Genomic DNA, 22,431 nt, shown 5'->3' with positions numbered 1-22,431 from the left:
AGATACCTCACTTTACACGTCTTATGACTTTTCTTGATGTGTTTCTCCAGCCATGTACAACCCTCCTCAGTATCCATTTGGCTATAATTCTAATTCTGCTTGAATTAAAAGCAAAGTAACAGTGTCTGTGATGTATTGGAATATATGGTACAAGATGCTGGGGGTTGAATTGTCACAACAGAAAGTATCCTGTTCCTATAGGCATACTACCCAGGTGTTCTACTGCCTATATATATATGAAGAGTGTGGAGGTTTGGTTTAACATATATGTTTTTGTGTTGCTAGTGAAGCTGCCTGGGAGTAGAACCTATATCCACCCACACACATATGAGGATCCCAACCAGGCCGTACGGGACTTTGCTAAAGAGATTGATGTCTCCAATATCCGTATAGAGCGGGTGATAGGTGCAGGTAAGTACATGTGACACACAATAACAGCTGGTAAAATGTCCTAGGGAAATGGTCATCAATCTGGGTTTCCTCAATTTCCTTTCTTCTGTCCTTTTCCAAGAGAATTGAAGCAGCACTATAAATTATGCAGTGAAAAAAATTGGGATTCTCTTTATTCACACATTACATTTTTTTTTACCACAGAATTTGAAGTGCTGCCTCATTTAATTGGAGTATTGCTAGCAGGACATTGGCTTAGGGTCCTGGAGTGATATCATCCACTAATCTAGAGATGTGCTGCTTTCTTCTAAAATTATCTATCTATCTATCTATCTACTATTTATCTATCTAACGATCTATCTATCTACCTGTCTATCCATCTATCTATCTAGTCACTATCTATCTATCTATCTATCTATCTATCTATCTATCTACTATTTATCTATCTAACGATCTATCTATCTATGTGTCTATCTACCTGTCTATCTATCTATCTATCTATCTATCTATCTATCTATCTATCTATCTATCTATCTATCTATCTATCTACCTAGTATATGGTTCGCTTGTGTACTTTTTCAATCCTTAATAGTATTTTAGCACACAGCATTTTTGATCTCCAAAGCCCCCTTTTCCATTATAGATCCTCTACTTTAGAATTGTCCTCCTCCACATCATCACTCCTCAGAGTGGGCTTTTGATCATCAGCATCCCCAATCACATTAGTTTCTCCTTCCCATAGAAGGATCTTAAGTACCTTTGTAGAGAGTACAGTCCTGATTAATGCTGCTCTGTCCATTACCCATTCACTACCAAGATGTTTCTTCTCATTGAAGTGGGAAAAGAACAAGTCCCAACGCCGTGACTTTGATACTAAAAGCTCCTTAATAACATCTGATTGGTTCAGATTCTAAATTCTACCTAGAAAAGCTAAAAGCAGGAAACTTGCCCTCGTGAACTCTTGTGTCTGCATGTTAACAGTATACATCATACTAACATAGAAACATAGAATGTGTCGGCAGATAAGAACCATTTGGCCCATCTAGTCTGCCCAATATACTGAGTACTATGGATAGCCCCTGGCCCTATCTTATATGAAGGATGGCCTCATGCCTATCCCATGCATGCTTAAACTCCTTCACTGTATTTGCAGCTACCACTTCTGCAGAAAGGCTATTCCATGCATCCACTACTCTCTCAGTAAAGTAATACTTCCTAATATTACTTTTAAACCTTTGCCCCTCTAATTTAAAAATATGTTCTCTTGTAGCAGTTTTTCTTCTTTTAAATATTCTCTCCTCTTTTACCTTGTTGATTCCCTTTATGTATTTAAAAGTTTCTATCATATCCCCTCTGTCTCGTCTTTCTTCCAAGCTATACATGTTAAGGTCCTTTAATCTTTCCTGGTAAGTTTTATTCTGCAATCCATGTACCAGTTTAGTAGCTCTTCTCCAGTACTGAGCACAATACTCCAAATGAGGTCTCACTAGTGCTCTGTAGAGCGGCATGAGCACCTCCCTCTTTCTACTGGTAATTCCTCTCCCTATACACCCAAGCATTCTGCTAGCATTTCCTGCTGCTCTATGACATTGTCTGTCTACCTTTAAGTCTTCTGAAATAATGATCCCTAAATCCCTTTCCTCAGATACTGAGGTTAGGACTGTATCACTGATTTTATATTCTGCTCTTGGGTTTTTACGCCCCAGGTGCATTATCAACATTAAATTTTAATTTTGACCATTCCTCTAGTTTTCCTAAATCCTTTTCCATTTGGTGTATCCCTCCAGGAACATCAACCCTGTTACAAATCTTTGTGTCATCAGCAAAAAGACACACCTTACCATCGAGGCCTTCTGCAATTTTGCTGATAAAGATATTAAACAATATGGGTCCCAGAACAGATCCCTGAGGTACCCCACTGGTAACAAGACCTTGGTCTGAATATAATCCATTGACTACAACCCTCTGTTGCCTGTCCCTCAGCCACTGCCTAATCCATTCAACAATATGGGAGTCCAAGCCCAAAGACTGCAATTTATTAATAAGCCTTCTATGTGGGACAGTATCAAAAGCCTTACTAAAGTCTAGATAAGCGATGTCTACTGCACCTCCTCCATCTATTATTTTAGTCACCCAATCAAAAAAATCAATAAGATTAGTTTGACATGATCTCCCTGAAGTAAACCCATGCTGTTTTTCATCTTTCAATCCATGGGATTTTAGATGTTGCACAATCCTCTCCTTAAGTATGGTTTCCATTAATTTCCCCACTATTGATGTCAGGCTTACTGGCCTATAGTTGCCCGATTCCTCCCTACTACCTTTCTTGTGAATGGGCACAACATTTGCAAATTTCCAATCTTCTGGGACGACTCCTGTTCCCAGTGATTGGTTAAATAAATCTGTTAATGGTTTTGCTAGTTCACCGCTGAGCTCTTTTAATAGCTTTGGGTGTATCCCATCAGGCTCCTGTGACTTATTTGTATTAATTTTAGACAGCTGACTTAGAACCTCTTCCTCTGTAAAGACACATGCATCAAAAGATTCATTAGTCTTCTTTCCTAACTAAGGTCCCTTTCCTTCATTTTCCTTTGTAAAAACTGAACAGAAGTATTCATTGAGGCAGTCAGCTAGTTCTTTATCTTCTTCCATATACCTTCCTTCTTTTGTTTTTAATTTGGTAATTCCTTATTTTAGTTTCCTTTTTTCATTTATATATCTGAAGAATGCCTTATCGACTTTTTTCCCTGACTGAGCTAATTTCTCTTCTGCCTGTGCTTTAGAAGCTCTTATAACTTGTTTGGCCTCTCTCTGCTTAATATTATAAATTTGCCTGTCATCCTCGTTTTTTTTATTTTTATAATTCCTAAATTATATCTTTTTGTTTTTAATGATTTTGGCCACTTCTGCTGAGTACCACAGTAGTCTCTTCCTTTTTTTGCTTTTACTGACAAGCCTAATGCAATTTTCTGTTGCCTTCAATAGTGCCACTTTTAAGTAGTCCCATTTGTTCTGGACTCCAATGAAACTGTTCCAATCTGATAGGGACTCGTATACCACTAATCTAATTTTAGAAAAGTCAGTTTTTCGAAAATCTAAAACTTTTGTTTTTGTGTGGTGTGACTCAGTAAACCACACTGACTGGTGATCACTAGATCCCAAGCTTTCCCCTACAGTAATATCAGATACCAAATTCCCATTTGTGAATACTAAATCTAAAATGGCCTCCTCCCGGGTTGGCTCCTCCACTACTTGCTGTAGAGATAATCCCAGAATATCTGTACTCCTGGCAGAACTAGCTATTTTGGTTTTCCAGTTTACATCAGGAAGATTGAAGTCTCCCATAATGATAACTTCCCCCTTCAATGTCATTTTAGCTATTTCCTTAACTAGTAGATCATCTAATTCTTTGACTTGGCTAGGTGGTCTATATATCACACCTACACGAGTTACCTTATGATTATCAAGCTGCAAGGTAACCCAAACTGACTCTAAATTGTTCTCACTAACTTGTATCAAATTAGATTTTATGCTATCTTTCACATACAGGGCCACCCCTCCCCCTTCTTGCCTTCTCTGTCTTTCCTGTATAGAGAGAGCCTGTTGTTTGATCCAACATTTCAACTGTTTGTCTACTAGTGGGCTGATTATCCAGGGGAACATATAAAGATTTGTGTTACATACATTGGTTCCACTTAGGCCTCATGCCCACGACCATTTTCAGTCTGTGTTTGAGACACAATTTTGCAGCTTGCACATGAACCTATACATTTCTATGGGCCCACAAAAAATGAGGAGAGCACACAGATGTCATCCATGTGTATTACACATCCATGTGGCCGTGCCGCAAATAATAGAACATGTGTGCAGGGAACATATAACCGGTATCTGCATTTTGCAGATTCACAGTTTGTAGACCTCAAAATGGATTTGGCCATGTACATGAGTCCTGAGAGTAAATGCACACATTCAGGACAATCCGCACTGAAATCCGCAGGTGTTCGCAGGGAAATCCGTGCAGTCAATACGGATCAATTGGTGCGGATTTGATGCAGTGATGCACCATCTAAAAAATTTAGCTCTACTACATTTTGGACTTCGACTACTTCTAGTCAAGTCATGCCTGATCCTCATATGCACAGACACAGAAAATAGGGTCACCTATACCAAACATAAAGGTCCAGCATCCAAGCCAATCTTCTATATGTTCCTTAGCTGTAGACAAAGGTGAGGTAGAAAGGGGTCCCTTTTTTGCCCCTGTCTACCCAAAGGCTCACATACAACTGGAGCCTGCCCTGTTTCTAATGGCTCTTTGTATGTTTATATGTATATTTGTTAGGGTACGGCCACATGGTCAGATTACCTGATGCAGTTTTGGAAGCCAAAATCAGGAGTGGATAATAGAAGGAGAGAAAGTAGGAGAGGACAGATACAACTTCTCTTTTTTTCACTCCTAGTTTTGGCTTCCAGAACTGCATCAAGAAACCTGACTGTGAGATCCAACCCTTAGATATGATTTTTTTCATGTCATTGACAGGGGAGTTTGGAGAAGTGTGCAGCGGACGACTGAAGCTACCCAGCAAAAGAGAAATTTGTGTTGCTATCAAGAGTCTAAAGGTTGGGTATGCCGAGAAGCAGAGGCGAGACTTCCTAGGAGAAGCCAGTATAATGGGCCAATTTGATCATCCGAACATTATAAGACTGGAAGGAGTGGTCACCAAATGTAAGTGGTCATTTTACTTCTTGATGTAAGGTACATACATGTATGTTGTGAGGCAGGAGAATAAGATAGTATCATAGGCTGTAACTGGAAGTCTGCCTGTCTACTGGAAGTTCATTTTTAGCATTTGGCCCCCATTTTGTCCTATTAGACAGTGACACACTTAGGCCTCATGCACACGACTGTTCAGTTTTTTGCGGAAGCCGCCCGTGTCCCTTCCGCAATTTGCGGAACGGAACAGGCGGCCCATTGTAGAAATGCCTATTCTTGTCCGCAAAACGGACAAGAATAGGACATGTTCTATTTTTTTTTGCGGGGCCACGGAAAGGAGCAAGTATGCATCTTTTGCGGCCCTATTGAAGTGAATGGGTCCGCACCCGAGCCGCAAAAACTGCGGCTCGGATGCGGACCCGAACAACGGTCATGTGCATGAGGCCTTAGTATGGTGTTTTTGTCCGTTATGCGGACAATAATAGGACATGTTCTATCTTTGAACGGAACGGAAAAACGGAAATACTGAAACGGAAGGCATACAGAGTACCTTCCTTTTTTTTGCGGATCTATTTGAAATTAATGGTTCCGTATACGGAATGCAAAAAAACGGAATATAAACAGGGGAAAAATAACTTTGTGCGCAAGAGGCCTAAGGTTGTATGACCATTAGTAAGATAGTTCAGAATTCTTTGACTCCTGGGCTCCACCTGCTGATAACCCCACCAATACCGACAAAAGTTCTGTGGGACATCGAAGTCTCCCTCCTGGGAACTCCCCCCACTGAGGAAGAGGTTGTTACCTCGAAACGCGTCTGTCCGTGTTTGGATCTACAACTACCCACCTAAGACCACCACAAAGTGATTATACTTTATATTCTGATTGAGACTCTATATAGGACACTGGGCCCTTTAAGAGCACTGAGCACTTTACACTTGAACCAGAGTGAAACCAGCATCAGATTTGAGCTGACTTTATGCTACAGCTGCTATCCTGCGGCAAAGACTGCAAACATCTCCTGTGAGAGACATTGAGGTCTACGCTTCATATAGCTGGAAAATTCGAGTGTCGGTGAACAACAAGTGACATATCGAAATACGGCAACTATCGCAGGAGTACAGATACTTATAAAGAGACCCAGCCTGCAGAGCAGTGAACGGAGGGAACAGGTAAGAGGCTGTGCAAGGGGGGCGCCCCAGACGCCAGCCTTATTTTAGATACCTGACCTCCCAAGCGATTTATCTGCTTACATCGAATTTTATACACCAAATTTGCAAATAACTTTTTTGTCACACAAGTAATTTCCCATACCATCACATAACATCAGTGATAACTATTTTGGGAAGAAATTTAACAATCACCTTTTATTATTGTATTATTTATGCTTCAATAGGATAAGATTTACATCATCTGTATGCACAGAATTATTTGATTATTTGACTATTAATATGTTTAAGCACTAAGGGACACTTTGTTGAATATTTGTTATATTGATTTATTCACATTGCATAGTTTAAATATTTTTTTAATCCTTGACTGCAAAGAGTTGAAATTCGAGACTAAAATAATCGCAGAATATTTATTATCGCCGAATATTATAAACATTTTAATCGCAGAATATTGTAGGGGTAGATAATATTTTTTGGTGTGATTTTATCTTAATAAATTTAGAACCATTTTAAACTGGTAGATGGCGAGTGCCTGTTTTAAATTTATATACTGTCTTTATATTGGGATGATTAGGTGAATCATCAAAAAGCAGAGCACCTTAACCATACTTTGGATTTGGGTGAGCCACGGTATATCTGTTATATATATCATTTTTGTTTTCCTTTTACTATTCTGGTGTGTACTGTGTCTTTAAAGACATGGATGCTGTGGTGAATGTCTCTGTCCTCTATCCATTCTTGTCATAACCGCGGTGATTTGTTAATCTGGTTACGCTGATCTGTGGCTTTGATCGGGCACGCACTCCTCACCTACTCCACTAAGGTGGCATCGTGCCAGGTGCTTAGAAAACGGATAAAAAAATCAATATTCAATTGACACTAAGGTTACAGACTGAAATATAAAAATAAAAAAGGACAGGTTTAACTGTTCTCCCCCATCGGGGAAAAGACACTAAGCTGAAGCATAGGCTCCTCAGTGAGGTCGTGCTGGTAGGACAGGTTACAGGATAATTGTATTCGTGTATAGACATCCACCTAAGAAATGTCTCTGGGACGCTCCCCACACAATCCCCGTTCATTCCCTGTATAGTGTGGGGTGAAATGTCACGTTATGTATGGGCTGTGGGCTGCCAGGCTTTATACCTTGCAAAGTTAGATCTTTACTGCACAGTGAGTAGTTCTGGAACTTTATACCGAAACTTTGTGATTTAATTTCACCACCTTCAAGATCTCAGATTGCTGTCAGTGAATAGATGCTTTCAGATTGTAAACATTTATGAGCGAAGGAATATATACCCTAGAGGTAGCTCGTGTCTGCTATCAGATTCTTGAGAGACAGGGGTACGAGTGTGCTAAGCATGATTGTATATGGGGGGTTTGGAGGAGAAGCTGCCAATCAAAAATTATCTAAGGTGTATGGCCACCTTAAAGGAGCTTCTCTGAGAGTAGATTATTGATGACCTATTCTCAGGATAGGTCATCAATATCTGATCAGCGGGGGGTCCCGTTTAGGCCGATTGGTTGTTTGAAGAGACTGTGGCTCTCCAATGAGCTATATGGCCTCTTCCTAGACCAGTGATGTCACATTCATTGATCACATGACCTAGGCGCAGCTCAGTCCCCTTCAAACGAATGGGCCTTAGCCATAATACCAAGCACAGTCACTATACAGTATACGGCGCTATGCTTGGTAAGCTGTGAGGAGGCTACAGTGCTTACCGACCTCTGATGGGTGGTGGTGCCAGGTGTCAGAGCCTCACCGATCGGCTAATGATGGCCCATAATGAGCATAGTCCATCAATGGTTTGCGCCTGGAAAACCCCTTTAACACCGGGAAAAAGCCACACTTTCCCTCAGGGTATACCAACAGGCACAAGACGGATGGACAGTCATCAGTGAAAACCATCAGGCTCGATTCCCCCTGTAACATGTAGGATTAGCTCTGCTGAACACGTATCTCTGGGCATGTATGGCAGCACTGAAATATGCATGTACAGATGTGTGCTGTACAGAAATGTCAACTGGTTTAGAGAACAGCATTGCCGTATGAGTAAGGACCTACCCTCATGGAGGTATCCTATGAGTACGCAATCCTTTCCTTCAGCCACATACAGAGGAAATATAAATATTCATTTTTATTATATTTCTATTTCCAAATGGTTTCCTTTAGCAATGGAAGTACAGGTCTTCACCATAGTAACATTTATCAAATTGGTGCAAAGTAGAACTGGCTTAGTTGCCCTTAGCAACCAATCAGATTCCATCTTTCATTTTCCAAAGGAGCTGTCCAAAATGAAAGGTGGAATCAGATTGGTTGCTATGGGCAACAAAGCCAGTTGTACTTTACACTAGTTTGATAAATGACCCCAATAGTTTTTAAGGCTGAAAAAAGACATCCGTCCATCCAGTTCAGCCTGTTATCCTACAAAGTTAATCCAGAAGTAGGCAAAAAACAAAACAAAAACAAAAAACATGAGGTAGAAGCCAATTTTCCACATTTTAGGGGGGAAAAATTCCTTCCCATTAGGCCACATGCGCACAACCGTAATGTGTTTTGCTGTCCACAGATCGCTGATCCGCAAAACATGGATACCAGTCGTGTGCTTTCCGCATTTTTGTAGAACGGAAGGTCTGGCCCTCAACAGCCCAGTCCTATCCTTGTGTGTGATACGGACTTGTTCTGTTTTGTTTTTGCAGGGCCGCGGAACGGAGGTACGGATGCGGACAGCACACGGAGTGCTGTCTGCAGCTTTTGCGGCCCCATTGAAGTGAATGGGTCGATATGCGGCTCGGATGTGCATCCAAATAACGTGTGTGTGCATGAGGCCTTATACGGGGAATCCATCAGACAATTTACTGCAACCTATTATCAGACTGGACACATTGCCATATGACTGGCGGTCCAAGGAAGGACCATATGTTCAATTCATTCCATAAGAATCACGTTATTAATTTCTATCTCCAACCCTTGTGGCTTCTCAGCAGACCCCACTTGTTTTTATATGACTTCCAATATTACCAATGATAAAAAAAATTAATCTCCGTTCCTGCAAAGTGGAATAAAGGAGGTCAGTGCACCTGCCTCTATTCTGTAAGGTGAGGAACAAAGAATACCATGAAAAAGCTTTCACTGCCTTTTAAGCAAAGATATAAAATTACGGGAAACAATCAGCAGATAGGGACCAAAGCCAAATATTCTCTAATCATTCTGCTTTATTAATAGAAATGAAATGGCTCATGTCTTCAAGCTTGCATCAGTTCCTAGGTTAACCATTTAGCTGCATGTGAAGAGGGAGTGAAGAGGTAGTAGCTGCACCCGGGCTCTGGTGCTTGAGGAGCAGTCTCTACTGAAACACCAACATTAGAAATGGCACACAGTGGATGGGAGCTGTTACACATGGAGCCTACGAGCTGAATTGTCTACTACAGAGTGCAATGCAAATGTATTGCAAAGCATGTGAGCAATGGTCTTATCGCTGGCACAGAATGCTTCACCAACAGTGAAGGCAATTTAAAAAGTACATACTGATAAATGATGGCGTAGACTCAATTCTTCATGGTTGAAGCAAGATGTAGGATTTCTCCTTGTTTGGTTATAAGTCCATCAGAATAATATCTCAGTAGCAGGACTACACAAGCACCCAAAGTTTTCATGTTGAGGCTGAAACTTAAAGCTAATATATCTACAATATTTACAGAATTCCAGGGGATATCCAAAGCCCACCTTCCACCCAATACCCGGGCCCCTCATATAGATTATACTTACCCGCACCCCAGTTGCCCCTGATTCCCTCATGGCCTCTGCTGCATATCCCCGTCACATGGATCAAAACATCTGGCGACAGGGGAAGCAGCAAATAGCAGGCCGCGGCGGCACAAGCCTCCCTAGCATCGCGGGTGATGCCGCGGCGGCTGTGTGGGGGTCAGGAGCGACGTGGGTGCTGGGTAAGTATAATCTATATGAGGGGCCCGGGCATTTAGGAGCATGTTTTAGTCATTGGATGACCCCTTTTAAGGCCCCATTCACACAATCATATTTTTCCTCTGCATCCAATCCGCATTTTTAGCGGATTGGATTGCAGACCCATTCATTCGTGTTCTGTCCGCATCCATATGTCTGTTTCATGGCCCGGCAACAACAAAAAAGAACATGTCCCATTCTTGTCTATTTTGCGAACAAAAACAGACACTGTTACAATGGGTCCTCAAAAATAAATGGATGCAACATGGATGTCACATGGATTCATCCATATTTTTTGAGGATCTGCGTTTTGTAAACCCAAAATACATATTGTCGTGTGAATGCACCTTAATGGCTTTATCTTCACATGTAGACTGCAATATTCAGCCGAGAAGATTACTATTGGTCATACCTTCTCTGTAAAAGTGATCACGCTGCCGTACTCAACAAATGCATCCGAAAATCATCAGACTATTGCAGCTTTTTTGATGCAGCCAAACATCAGAGTATCCAACCGGGATAGTCTTTCTCAAAACGATCCCTCTCTGGACGTTAGAGGTTTGCGCACATAGTGAAATACCACCTTATATATGGTCATAAAAAGGTTTATTATACTCACAAAGTAAGTATGTCAACAAGCATTGAAATAAAATACATCCAGCCATATACAGTAGATCTGCCCGACCTAAGTTTCGCCTATTTGCTTCTTAAGGGGCTATATTTGATAGGGGTAGGACTTAGCACCTACTGCAGTGGCAATCCCACATTTAAAACATCACAGATACACATAAAACTTATATATATATATATAAAAAACATAAATACATAAAAATACATAGGGAGCACTCTTTCTCTCCTTTTCTTTTTTTTCTAAAATATTTAATTCAAAGTTTTATATGTTAGTCAATCAAAACAATAGTAGCATGTTATGTGCTTGAGTATGTTAACTGACAGTCAAAGCTTCATGTGAAGCAACATAAATTATGTAACAGCACAAAACACTGCAATACATAGATACAATAATATAACAGAACAAAACAATATAATATCCTCTGAGTTAGTTTCAATCAATTAAGGAAAAAAAAAACGAAGACAGCATATACCCAAACACTCTGGTTCTGGTAGCGTTGTGGGTATTGTCTGCACTTTAGGGATTATCTCCTCTTAATTATCCCAGACTTCCTTTGATCTCCTCCAGTAAGTACCACCTAGTATATCTAAAGGGGTTGACCACCTGTTCCTTCCTTGTCATCACAGCAGCATATAATAAAGGACTTCCATTTCTTAAAAAACCTTTTTGTCTTGTTCTCTTTATCTTTGGAAGCTATCAACTGTTCTATCCACAAGTTTTTTTTTTTGGTCAAAATTACCTGATTGATGCTTGGGATCTGTTGGAGTAGCCATTCTGTTAGTATGCATTCTTTTGCCACCATAATAATGGTGTGTGCGAACGGTGGTAAGTGAGTGGCCCTCCCCGCCGTGGAGTTGGTGCCCCCACCACATGAATGAAACAAAGCCACCCTACAATCGATAGGTAGTGTGTATTTACTTAGCCTCTGTATTAAAGAGTGGGTGTCATCCTAAAACGCTTTCAATTTTTGGCAACTCCACAACCCCATAAATCAGACCTTGGCTCATCACATCTCGGACATCTTGTTTGTCTGTTTGGAATACGGGCCGAGGGAGGTATATTGAAAACATATATTGTCCTGTGCATAATCTTTAGTTGGGTTTCCCTTCAATTTTCAGAAAGGATATGTTTTCTGAAATCTGTCCATCCACCAAGTATCTTTCTTCCCACCTCCTTGTCCCCTAGTTGGTCTGTCCATCCTTTATACATTGGATGTTGGCTTCCTTGTTGTAACTTGACTCTAAGAAAGGAGTATAAATCTGAAATGGATAATCTGTTACTAGATGCAAGGAGGGTATCAATTGCATTTAAAGCAGCCTCCTTGGATATATCTATCAGTTTAGTCTTACAATAATGCAAAACTTGGTAGTAAGGAAATGTTGAGTATTTTGGAGATTGTATTTATTACATAGTTCCTCCAATGTTAACCACCGTGGTTCTTGATCATGAATTAGATTCCCTACCTTAACTATTCCTCTCTCCCTCCAGCTCTTGTATAAGCGGCTTGTCTTTCCCATAGAGGGAGGTGTTTCGAACACTGATAAGATAGATTTAATAGCTTTCGTGTTGTTTTCCATGTGATAAGGGTATCCCTGAGGAGGGTAGATTGTTTTATCTGTGGCGGAAGAAATTGAGTGTGATCTAGGGTCATCAGGTCCCACGGATGTCCCATGCTCTTCTCTAAGGAAAGGTTAGAGTAGTAATTTGTGTTCCTTTTCCAATCTAGTATATGGCGTAGTAGGCATGCTAGATTATATCCCCTCACGTTTGGGAAGTTTACTCCCCCTTCTATTTTGGGTCTCATTAGTTTGCTTAGAGCTATTCTAGGTCTCTTTCTGGACCATATAAAGGTAATAAAATGGGTATTTAGAGCTGTCACATCCCTATGTTTTATTAGTACTGGAATTGTTTGTAAAGGACGTAAGAGTCTAGCAAAGCGTGACATTTTCACTAGGTGGCATCTTCCCACTAAATTAAGTGGAAGTTGTGCCCACCTTTTCAAGTCTGAGAATATATTTTCCAATAACGGTTTATAGTTCAGATTGTATAGAGAGGCAGAGGACCGGCCTATCTTGATTCCTAGATACTTAATATGATCCCTTGGAGGGGTAATACTATGGGCTTCATGTATCAAATTACCTCTGCCAGTGTTGCCACCTAGGTCTAGTAATTCACATTGAGATAGGTTTACTTTATACCCTGAGTAAGATCCAAATTCTGACAGTGTAGATAATATTTTAGGTACGTGTGCGGTCTGACATCGTCTGCAAATACGGTAATGCTAATTTGACTTCCTGTTTTGCCACATTAATGCCTCTAAATATCTCTGATGTTTGGAGATACCTGGATAATGGTTCTATGGCTATATTGAATAGCAGGGGTGACAGAGGGCAACCCTGTTTGGTACCCTTTTGCAGTTCAAAGGGGGATGACAGAAAACCTCCTGTGTGGACCCTCACCTGGGGATGACTGTAAATATGACCCAACAGTCTTTGGAACGGACCCTCAAAGCCCATCTTGTACAGCACTGACCCCAACCAGTTCCATCGGACATTATCGAAAGCTTTTTCGGCATCCAACGTAAGCAAAGCTGGCATTTCCCCCTTAAGGAGCCACTGCTGGACCCTATCTAGAACAGCCAAAACTGTGCATATATTGGTCACCGCTGCTCTCACTTGGGTAAAACACACTTGTACAGGATGTATTAGAGAAGGAATAAAGGTTCCCAATCTGTCAGACATAATCTTCAACAGTAACTTTGCATCTACGTTGATCAATGAAATAGGCCTGTAAGAGCCTTGGTGTAGCTAATTTTGATATATGCTAGAGAGGAAGACTGTGGTAGTCCACCATCCCCCAATGCAGAGAGAGAGAGAGGGAGAGTTGTACCCAGCTGATCTTTCAATATTTTATAAAATTTCCCTGTCAGCCCATCAATGACCCAATTGTTTCCAAAACCTTTTTCTCTGTCACTGGGGCATTTAAATAAACCAATTGCTCGGTAGACACCCTAGTGAGAGATATGTGATCTAGTATTGTGGTCTGTGGTATGGGATCAGGAGTGTCAGCATATAGTTTTTTGTAGAAGTCTCCCAAGATCCTATTTATAGCCTGAGGGTCCGTAGTTACTTTCCCTGTATCATCTGCCAGCAGGGCCGGACTGGGACAAAAAATAGGCCCGGGCATTTTTGACTGAGCAGCCCAATCACATGACCCCAAACAGGCCCCACCCCCTTGAAGTCTAGGGGCGGAGCCAAAACCGGAAGCACAATTGAGGGACAGGGCCAGCCACCAGTAAGATAGGAAGGCTTCAGCCAACACACAAGCTTTGCAACAACCAACATACAGACCTTGCAACAATATAGGAAGCTACAGAAAAGTCTTATAAAATCCTCAGTGGATCTCAACCTCCCCATCCTCCACACCCTGTACAGGTCAGTGCCCCCGAAATAGCACTCACAGTTCTCCAGCAACTCTGGCAAATACCACCAATTCCGTACACAGGCGAACCACAACACCACCTCACTGACAGCTTTTTCCTGGTCTGTCAAAGACAATACTCTATTGGCTGGGAAGTCTGCTGTGATACGCAATTTCCTCTCCAAATTGAAAGCTTTGTTGGTAGCAGAGAATGCTGACACTCAGGTGGATGCTTGCAGAATGTGGAGCTAGCATACAGGTAATAAAATGTTATCAGAGGCAGAGCAGACAGATGTAAACGAGCGCCGCTCTGTCAGGTACTAGTGCAGTATGCATCAGCCTGCTCAGATGACCAACGCTCGTTTACATCTGCCTGCTCGGCCTCTGAGCAGGGCAATGAGAGGGAGGAGCTACCTCAACATGTGCATCGGGCATAATGGCCGTGCCCGGGAAATGGAATAGCGGCCGTGCCCGGCCGAACACAATCAGGCTAACCAGGGGTCAAGTCCTGGGAAAAAAAGTATGGGAACTCACCCAAGTGCCTCCGCGTGATGTCACAGCACGCGGCGTTCGCAAAGGGCAGGGGAGGTCGGCTGGAGCAAGCAAGTACTGTATTTTTTACCCTATTAGACGCACCGGCCCATAAGATGCACCTAGGTTTTAGAGGGGGACAATAAGAAAAAAATATTTTTCATTACACCTCAGGTCAGACCACCAATCAGACCCCCAATGTTAATCAGACCTCAGCTAACAGCCCCAATAAGATCCCCAATGTTAATAAGACCTCAGATCACACCTCAGCTGAGACCCCAATATGAATGACCCCCAATCAGACCTCAGATAAGAGCCCCATGCCTCATAGCAGCCCCCAGTGCCTCTCCAGCAGCCCCCAGTGCCTCTCATCAGCAGCCCCCAGTGCCTCTCATCAGCAGCCCCCAGTGCCTCTCATCAGCCAGTAATAACAGACCAGCCCCCCCAATCATGTGCCAGTAATAACAGACCAACCCCCCCAATCATGTGCCACTAATAACAGACCAGCCCCCCCATCATGTGCCAGTAATAACAGACCAGCCCCCCCAATCATGTGCCAGTAATAACAGACCAGCCCCCCCAATCATGTGCCAGTAATAACAGACCAGCCCCCCCAATCATGTGCCAGTAATAACAGACCAGCCCCCCAATCATGTGCCAGTAATAACAGACCAGCCCCCCCATTCATGTGCCAGTAATAACAGACCAGCCCCCCCAATCATGTGCCAGTAATAACAGACCAGCCGCCCCAATCATGTGACAGTAATAACAGACCCCCCCAATCATGTGCCAGTAATAACAGACCCCCCCCCAAGCATGTGCCAGTAAAAAAACAAAGTATTGTATATAGTTAAAAAAAATTAACACTTATACTTACCTCTTTGGAGCGATGCAGGCCTCTTCCGGCCTGTGTCCCGACTCCAGCGCTGTACGGCTCAGGCGGCGCGATGACATCATCGCGCCGCCTACGCCGGCCTCTGATAGGCTGCCGGCCTAGTAGTGCCGGCAGCCTATCAGAGGAACAGGAAAGGGACACACCTCCCTGCCCTGCTCCTCCGCACAGCCTTCTGTTTGTATCGCTGTCCTGAGGATCACTATGGAGATGAGCGCTTCGCTTCCACAATGGAAGCGCTCATCTCAGTGCCTGCCCTGCCGCCGCCGCACACACTGCCGCTGGGGAGGATTTGACCAAACCTGTCCCCCTCCGGCCCCCGCATTATTTCCTGGGGGGGGATCCGTCCCCCCCCGCTTCCTACACCCATGGTTCCCACCCGTTCCCCTGAGGCGGCCCGGCCCACCGGGCAAATGCCCGGTCTGCCCTATGGCCAGTCCGGCCCTGTCTGCCAGAGCCCCAATATGACTAACAGGGGGTCTGTCTTTAGATAGGCCTGCCAGTAGTTTCCCGGATTTATTACCATATCTGAATAAGGTGGCTTCCCACTCTTTTGTATAAAAACCCTCTTTCTCCGCCGCCCACTGGTTAAAAGCTTGCTGGGCCTCCTTCAATTCCTGGAGGTGGGCAGATGAGGGGGACTTCACATATTAAGCGTAGGCGGTTCCCAACTCCTGACTAGCCTGCATATACTTGTTCCACCTTTACTTTCTTTTTCCTGATACATAAGAGATTATCCTGCCTCTCAAGACAGCTTTTTCAGTGTCACAAAACAAGTTGATATCCACTCTATGCTCCATATAATCCATGTCATACTTTCCCCACCAGCCTCTGAGGAGCGAAGCAAAGTTGTCGTCTTTAGCTAAGTGAGCTGGAAACCTCAACAAAATGTCACTGCCCTTTTTATGGGATTCCGCCATCGTTAGCACCAATGGGGCGTGGTCAGATATAACTATGTCTTTCAGTTCACATGAGATGACCCTGGACAGTAGGGGGTACTGTACAAACATGTAATCTATTCTAGACCACTAGGAGTGTGCCTGTGAATGGAAGGAATACTCTCTCCCCTCTGGATGGAGGTATCTCGATGTGTGGTTTCCATTAATGGGGCGAGAGCATTATCTTGATTCAATTTACGAGGTTGCTTTTTCAACAATGGATCACGGCTCCTGTCAATATCCTGGTCTACCTCGGAGTTTTATAATCTAGCATGGCGCCTATATTTACGGGATATATCAGATCCGTTTCTCCCACAAATAAGTCCAGGAAGTGAGCTGTGGACTCACATGTGTCCGCACTGTCTTCCGGCGCCATCTTGCCTTCACTGCCGTCTGCCCCATCCTGCGAGCACGCCGGTTTACCACTGCTTCTGAGTAAGTATCGCTCCATGAGAGAGCAGGAGAAGTAGGTGAGGGGTAAAGAGCCGCAATGTTTAGGTGTCGCTGGTGACTCTGTGTGATTTTAAATGCCGGTATAAAAGGGAAGCGGAGCTCTTCACATAGCCGCCTCACATCCCAGCGCCGGAACCGGAAGTCCATTCTCTCCTTTTCTATGTATTCCTTTGTTGAGTATGGCAGCGTGATCACCTTTACAGAGAAACTCACGATTAATGTAAATAGAACCCACTTCACACGGAGATCAGCAGTGCCAAGTATTAAGTCAAGAACAACGTAACGGAGAACTTTTATTCTTATTTTATGAAGTGACTATTGGTTATACGATGACTACGACCTGACTGTAAAGCTAGCCAAACACATGAATAATGATCAGCAGCAACATTCCAGACTACACTGGCTGACCAGGGAGTCTGTTTTTTTTAAAAGCGATTCCCTGGCGAATGGCAAATGATTGGCTTTATTTGAAGCCAACAACAGTCAACATTTTTAACCTCTACAATGACATTTTCAGCAGGCAGCAGTCTGCTGTTGGTCATCGTGAATGACTGTATGCTCTAATTTTTAATACTATAGTCGTCTGAAAAGCCTAAAATCAGCCATTTTGGCCAAATTGACCTCATGTTTATGGGCACCTTTCCTTTAAAGCTATTTTAGCAGACCCTGAACATATTTAAAGGGGCTTCCTGGTAGTAGATTATTGACCTATCCTCAGAATGTGTAATTAATATCAGGCAGTAGGGGCTCAACTCCCGACACCTCCTCCGAATGGCTGTTTGAAGAGGTTGTAGTGGTCTGGAGAGCACCACAACCTCTTCTTAGGCCAGTGGTGTCACGTTCATTGGTCGCATGGCCTAGGAGCAGCTCAATCCCATTCAAGTGAATGGGCTTGGTTTGCAATACAATATAAAATGAATGGCACTGTACTTGGTATGCTGTGAGAAGGCTGCAGTGCTCACCAGCCTCTTCAAACAGATGATCGGTGGTGGTACCTGGTGTTGGAACTCCACCAGATATTGATAACTATCCTGAGGATAAGTCATGAATATTCCTCTCCCAGAAACCTCTTTAAGGTGAGATAAAAGTAGTTTTTGTGACTTAGTTTAGTGTTGTATGTCTCTGGTGGGAACTGAAACAGCGTCCCCCCCCCCCCCCAAATTTTTTAACCTAACCCATATGCCCCAATGAAATTAATCATTGCCCATGGCCCTTCTGCTGCCCCCCTCTTGCCCCTATTTGGTGATGCCAAAGGCTATTGCTTCACCTGGCCTCATTGGGGGTGCACCTATGATCCTTGTATGGTAGGATCTAGTTCTGTAGTTCTCCAGTACTTTGTCTGCATAATCCAACCATTATGTTATTTGTAGTTTAGGATGAAAACCATACCACTGGTGCTGGGCTAATACTAGGGTAGGATCCATGTACCTTGGTGATATCAGTAATACATTTTTTATCCATTTAATTCCCAGCGTAGCTCATTGACAGTGTGGGGACGTGTCATTTATGAAAGTAGCTTGTTTCCTAGAAAACACTGAGGACCTCAGGACTAAATGTTTTTATCCTTTGTACATAGCAGGAAATAACACCGAGAATAATAGTAGCACGAATGGTGAATTGGTAACTTTTCCTTTGATTTACAATGTGCTCACCGGACCTCCAATTGTCATGCACTGACTCACTGGCCAATCTGCAATTCAGTAAAGAGAGCCATTTATCACGTCTGACAGCTTTTATCTGTCCGTATAAATCCCAGACTAATATAGCATTATAAATGGAGCTGTGGTAAAACCCTGCTCTATACACACCTGCTGCCTCTCACCCGGTAATAAAGACAGAGATGGAGGAGCGCGGCGCTATGTAGCTACACAAAGCACAATGCGAAGACTTGTTTTACCACTGTACAATTTTATTATGTGAAATGCCATTAATTTGGTGCACATTATGCTGTTGTCAGATGTCCTGCTAATCTTCTGCTGCGTAAATCCTTTGTATCATGGTTATTGCTTTCTCCGGCTGTTCTTACTTTAGTTTACTTCAGTCTACGATGTGAGACGTTTCCAGGCCCCTCACAATTCTGCGTGATTTATATGGCGGCAGAACTACCTGCGTCATTTAGCTTGCTTTAACCAAAGCTACAGGGATGTAGCTTGTATAAGGACATATAGGGGGTCATTTATCAACTTATTATTTATTAAATTAATAACCCTTATATCTGGCGACAAATCCGCCGAAGTTATGAAGAGGCGCCGGTCTCTACATAACTTTGGCACATCCAGTGCCAGTCTAAACGTAAGACAGCTTCCTAGCTGGCTTACAGTTAGACCATTTCCTTGTCTAAAACAGGCATAGAAAATGATGAATGAGACAGGCCGGTCCAACCCCTTCCCGGCCTGTGCCACGCCCACTTCTGCTAAAAAACTAACCATTGCACCAGAAATACACCTAATATATGCGTATTTCTGGATAATAAATGACCCCATGGTGATTGGAATATGTTCACGTCTCGTGTTGCATCCTCAGTGTTCGTGTTGCATCCTCATTTTTTTCAGACCCATTGACTTCAGTGGGTCCATGGTCCACAAATTGTGACCAAGTATAGGACATGTTCTATCCTTCTGTGGAACGGACATATGGATGCAGAAAGCACACGGATCATCAGTGGAGTTTTATGGGAAATGATTTAGTTAAACTTTGTGCTGATTCTAGGCTTTGAAGTCCAGGAGGCGGTCCTATTAGTGATTGACAGCCTCCCCTCTATGACTGTGTATACAGAGAGAGCTGTCAATCACTGATAGGACCGCCTCCTGGACTTCAAAGCCCAGAATGAGCTGTAATATAAATGTATAAATTACAAGATTTACTGAATCTTTTCCCATGAAACTATATATCAGTCTGTTCAGCTCCTCCTGCTCGATAGCATGTTGCCTGCAGCTATTTTTGCATTTTCATAGTGACAGGTTCCCTTTAATGGTTAAAGGGGTTATACCATGAATTAAAAATATATCTGGAGTAATGCATACCATTATATAACCATGCAAAAGATGATTCTCTCCAGCTTAATTTTCATCCTAAGGGCTTGTTCATATGGAAGATTTTGCCACCAGAATATTATCACAGACACCATCTAGTGTCTCCACCGCCCCCCCCCCCCCCCCCATTGTTTTCAATGCCATTTGCGAGGTCGACAGTTTAAGGCAGCGACATGTTCCTTCTTGGCGCAGTGTCTTTAAAGATGCCACTGAAAGCCACTTTGAGTGTCCACATGTGGTTTAACTTAAAAGGAACCTGTCACCTGGATTTTGGGAATAGAGCTGAGGACATGGGTTGCTAGATCGCCGCTAGCACATCCGGAATATCCAGTCCCCATAGCTCTGTGTGCTTTTATTGTGTAAAAAAACTATTTTATATATATGCAAATGAGGCTATTAACATTTCCAGAGCCCAGCCACGCCCACTGTGAAGTAGCCCAGTACCTCCACGCATCCTCCGAATCTCCTCCTTGCTCCCCGATGTCACAAAGCTAGAGTGCCGTAATATCGTGATGCACGAGCTAGCGCATGCGCAGTGTCGGCATAGTGTTCCTTCCCTGTGCTGGCATCAGCCTCAGGGAACGAACTACGCATGAGCTAGCTTGTGCATCGCGAGATTACGGCGTTCTAGCTTTGTGACGTCGGGGTGCTGGGCTCCTTCAGAGTGGGTGTGGCTGGGCTCGGAAAACGTTAGTAGCCTCATTTGCATATATATATATAACATAGTTTTTTGGACACAATAAAAGCACACAGAGCTATGGGGACTGGATATTGCGGATGTGCTAGCGGCGATCTAGCAGCCCATGTCCTCAGCTCTATACCCCAAATCCAGGTGACAGGTTCCCTTTAATTCTCCATTTAATGGGCCACAGCATTCAAAGTGAGGCCAAATCCACTGTGTGAATTGGCCCTAAAGGTATGTAATTCTCTGGAAAGACGGTTTCTACTACAGTTTTTCACTCTGAATTTGTAGATTTGTTTGTGCCCCACTGAATGAGGCTAAACTGAGAGCAGATACATGCTGCAGCTTCCAAAGGTGCCTGTACGGACACTAAGCCAAGAAGGGAAATACTCATTTTTTGCGCGTTTGCTGCTTTAAACCGCTGGCCATGCAAACAGCAGCACTGTCTCTCATTGCAAACAATAAGAGACGGACACCTTGCGGTCACCTGCATAATTTGGGCGCAGGCTCCGCGCAAAAACTCTTGACTCTTGATTTTGCTGCAGAAATTTTGAGCGACTGAAAATCCGTTCCATTCAACTGAATGGGGTTATATTAGCGGCAAGCATGGATTTCTGCAAGCCCCAGGTGAATGGAACTGACTTTCAGGTGGAGAACATTTCTGCAACAAAATCTGCCGTGTATGAAGGCAGCCTTAGGCATGTATTAGGCCAGCAGATGTCTTGCAGATAACGATTATAGATCAAAGATTTTGTGACTCATTAGCAATCAAAAATGTGCCTATTACATAGATCGATTCGTACTTTCGATTGTTAATCGCTCGCTACAAAGTCGTCTCTGTATATTACATGTAAAGATGCTTGCTCATGATGGTGGGCTTCAGGTGGCATGGTGGAACGCCTGTTTGTGATCTGTAAGCCAGTAGACGACTCCATATTATACAAACAAATCTGTCAGGAACGATAATTTTTACCAGGATGAAAGATCACGATTGGCGAGAAACAATCGATTCCTCACTATTCGTTTAATCGCTCATGCTTATTACATGTATCGTTCGACCAAATTTTGTATTCTTTATTTATAAAGTCCTATTCATTGCTGATTAATATTTTTCATGGGATAACTCCTTATATTCCGACGTACAGGAATGCAGGTATTGTCACATGCAACACATCAGTCCGTTATGGATCTTTATCAAGGTTCGTTCATACACACTACTACAAGCCACTGAAATCCCTTTTGACCTCCTGTTTCAGGTGTCCTAGATGAGGATATACACCACTTCGAAACGTAGCTTATGATGATACCTACACTGACAGAAGCATCTACCATTGAACATCTGGTGAACATTTTGGGTGCAGTGGATTTTAGGCAAATATAAGTCCAGTTGCTCAGAAACTTTTGCAGTACATACAGTATTGCAATGCATCTTGGGGTTGGTTGATTTCCTGAAATATCAAAGCACTCCTACAGGTTATAGCACACAAGTCCCTTCACTTTTCCTAACAGATTGATGAAGGGCTAGTTAATTGGATATGTAAATGAACACAATATCATTTACCGTGATTGCACAGACTAATGAGGATGTCTATCTCGCTATCTGTTTTACAATTAGTGGGGG

The 22,431-nt window shown here is 42.9% G+C and overlaps 1 protein-coding gene across 1 annotated transcript in view; it reads left to right on the top strand.

Moving 5' to 3' along the window:
* LOC120997517 (ephrin type-A receptor 3-like) overlaps positions 1 to 22,431 on the top strand; it is a 294,883-nt gene that overhangs the window by 193,028 nt on the left and 79,424 nt on the right. The window contains exons 10-11 of the mRNA XM_040427598.1: positions 286 to 411; positions 4,928 to 5,113. Coding sequence (XP_040283532.1) covers positions 286 to 411; positions 4,928 to 5,113 — 312 coding nt within the window. The remainder of the gene's footprint in view (positions 1 to 285; positions 412 to 4,927; positions 5,114 to 22,431) is intronic.

The sequence above is a fragment of the Bufo bufo genome, chromosome 4 (assembly GCF_905171765.1).
Source record: "Bufo bufo chromosome 4, aBufBuf1.1, whole genome shotgun sequence".
Taxonomy (NCBI): domain Eukaryota; kingdom Metazoa; phylum Chordata; class Amphibia; order Anura; family Bufonidae; genus Bufo; species Bufo bufo.
This window is presented reverse-complemented; position numbering and strand designations above follow the sequence as displayed.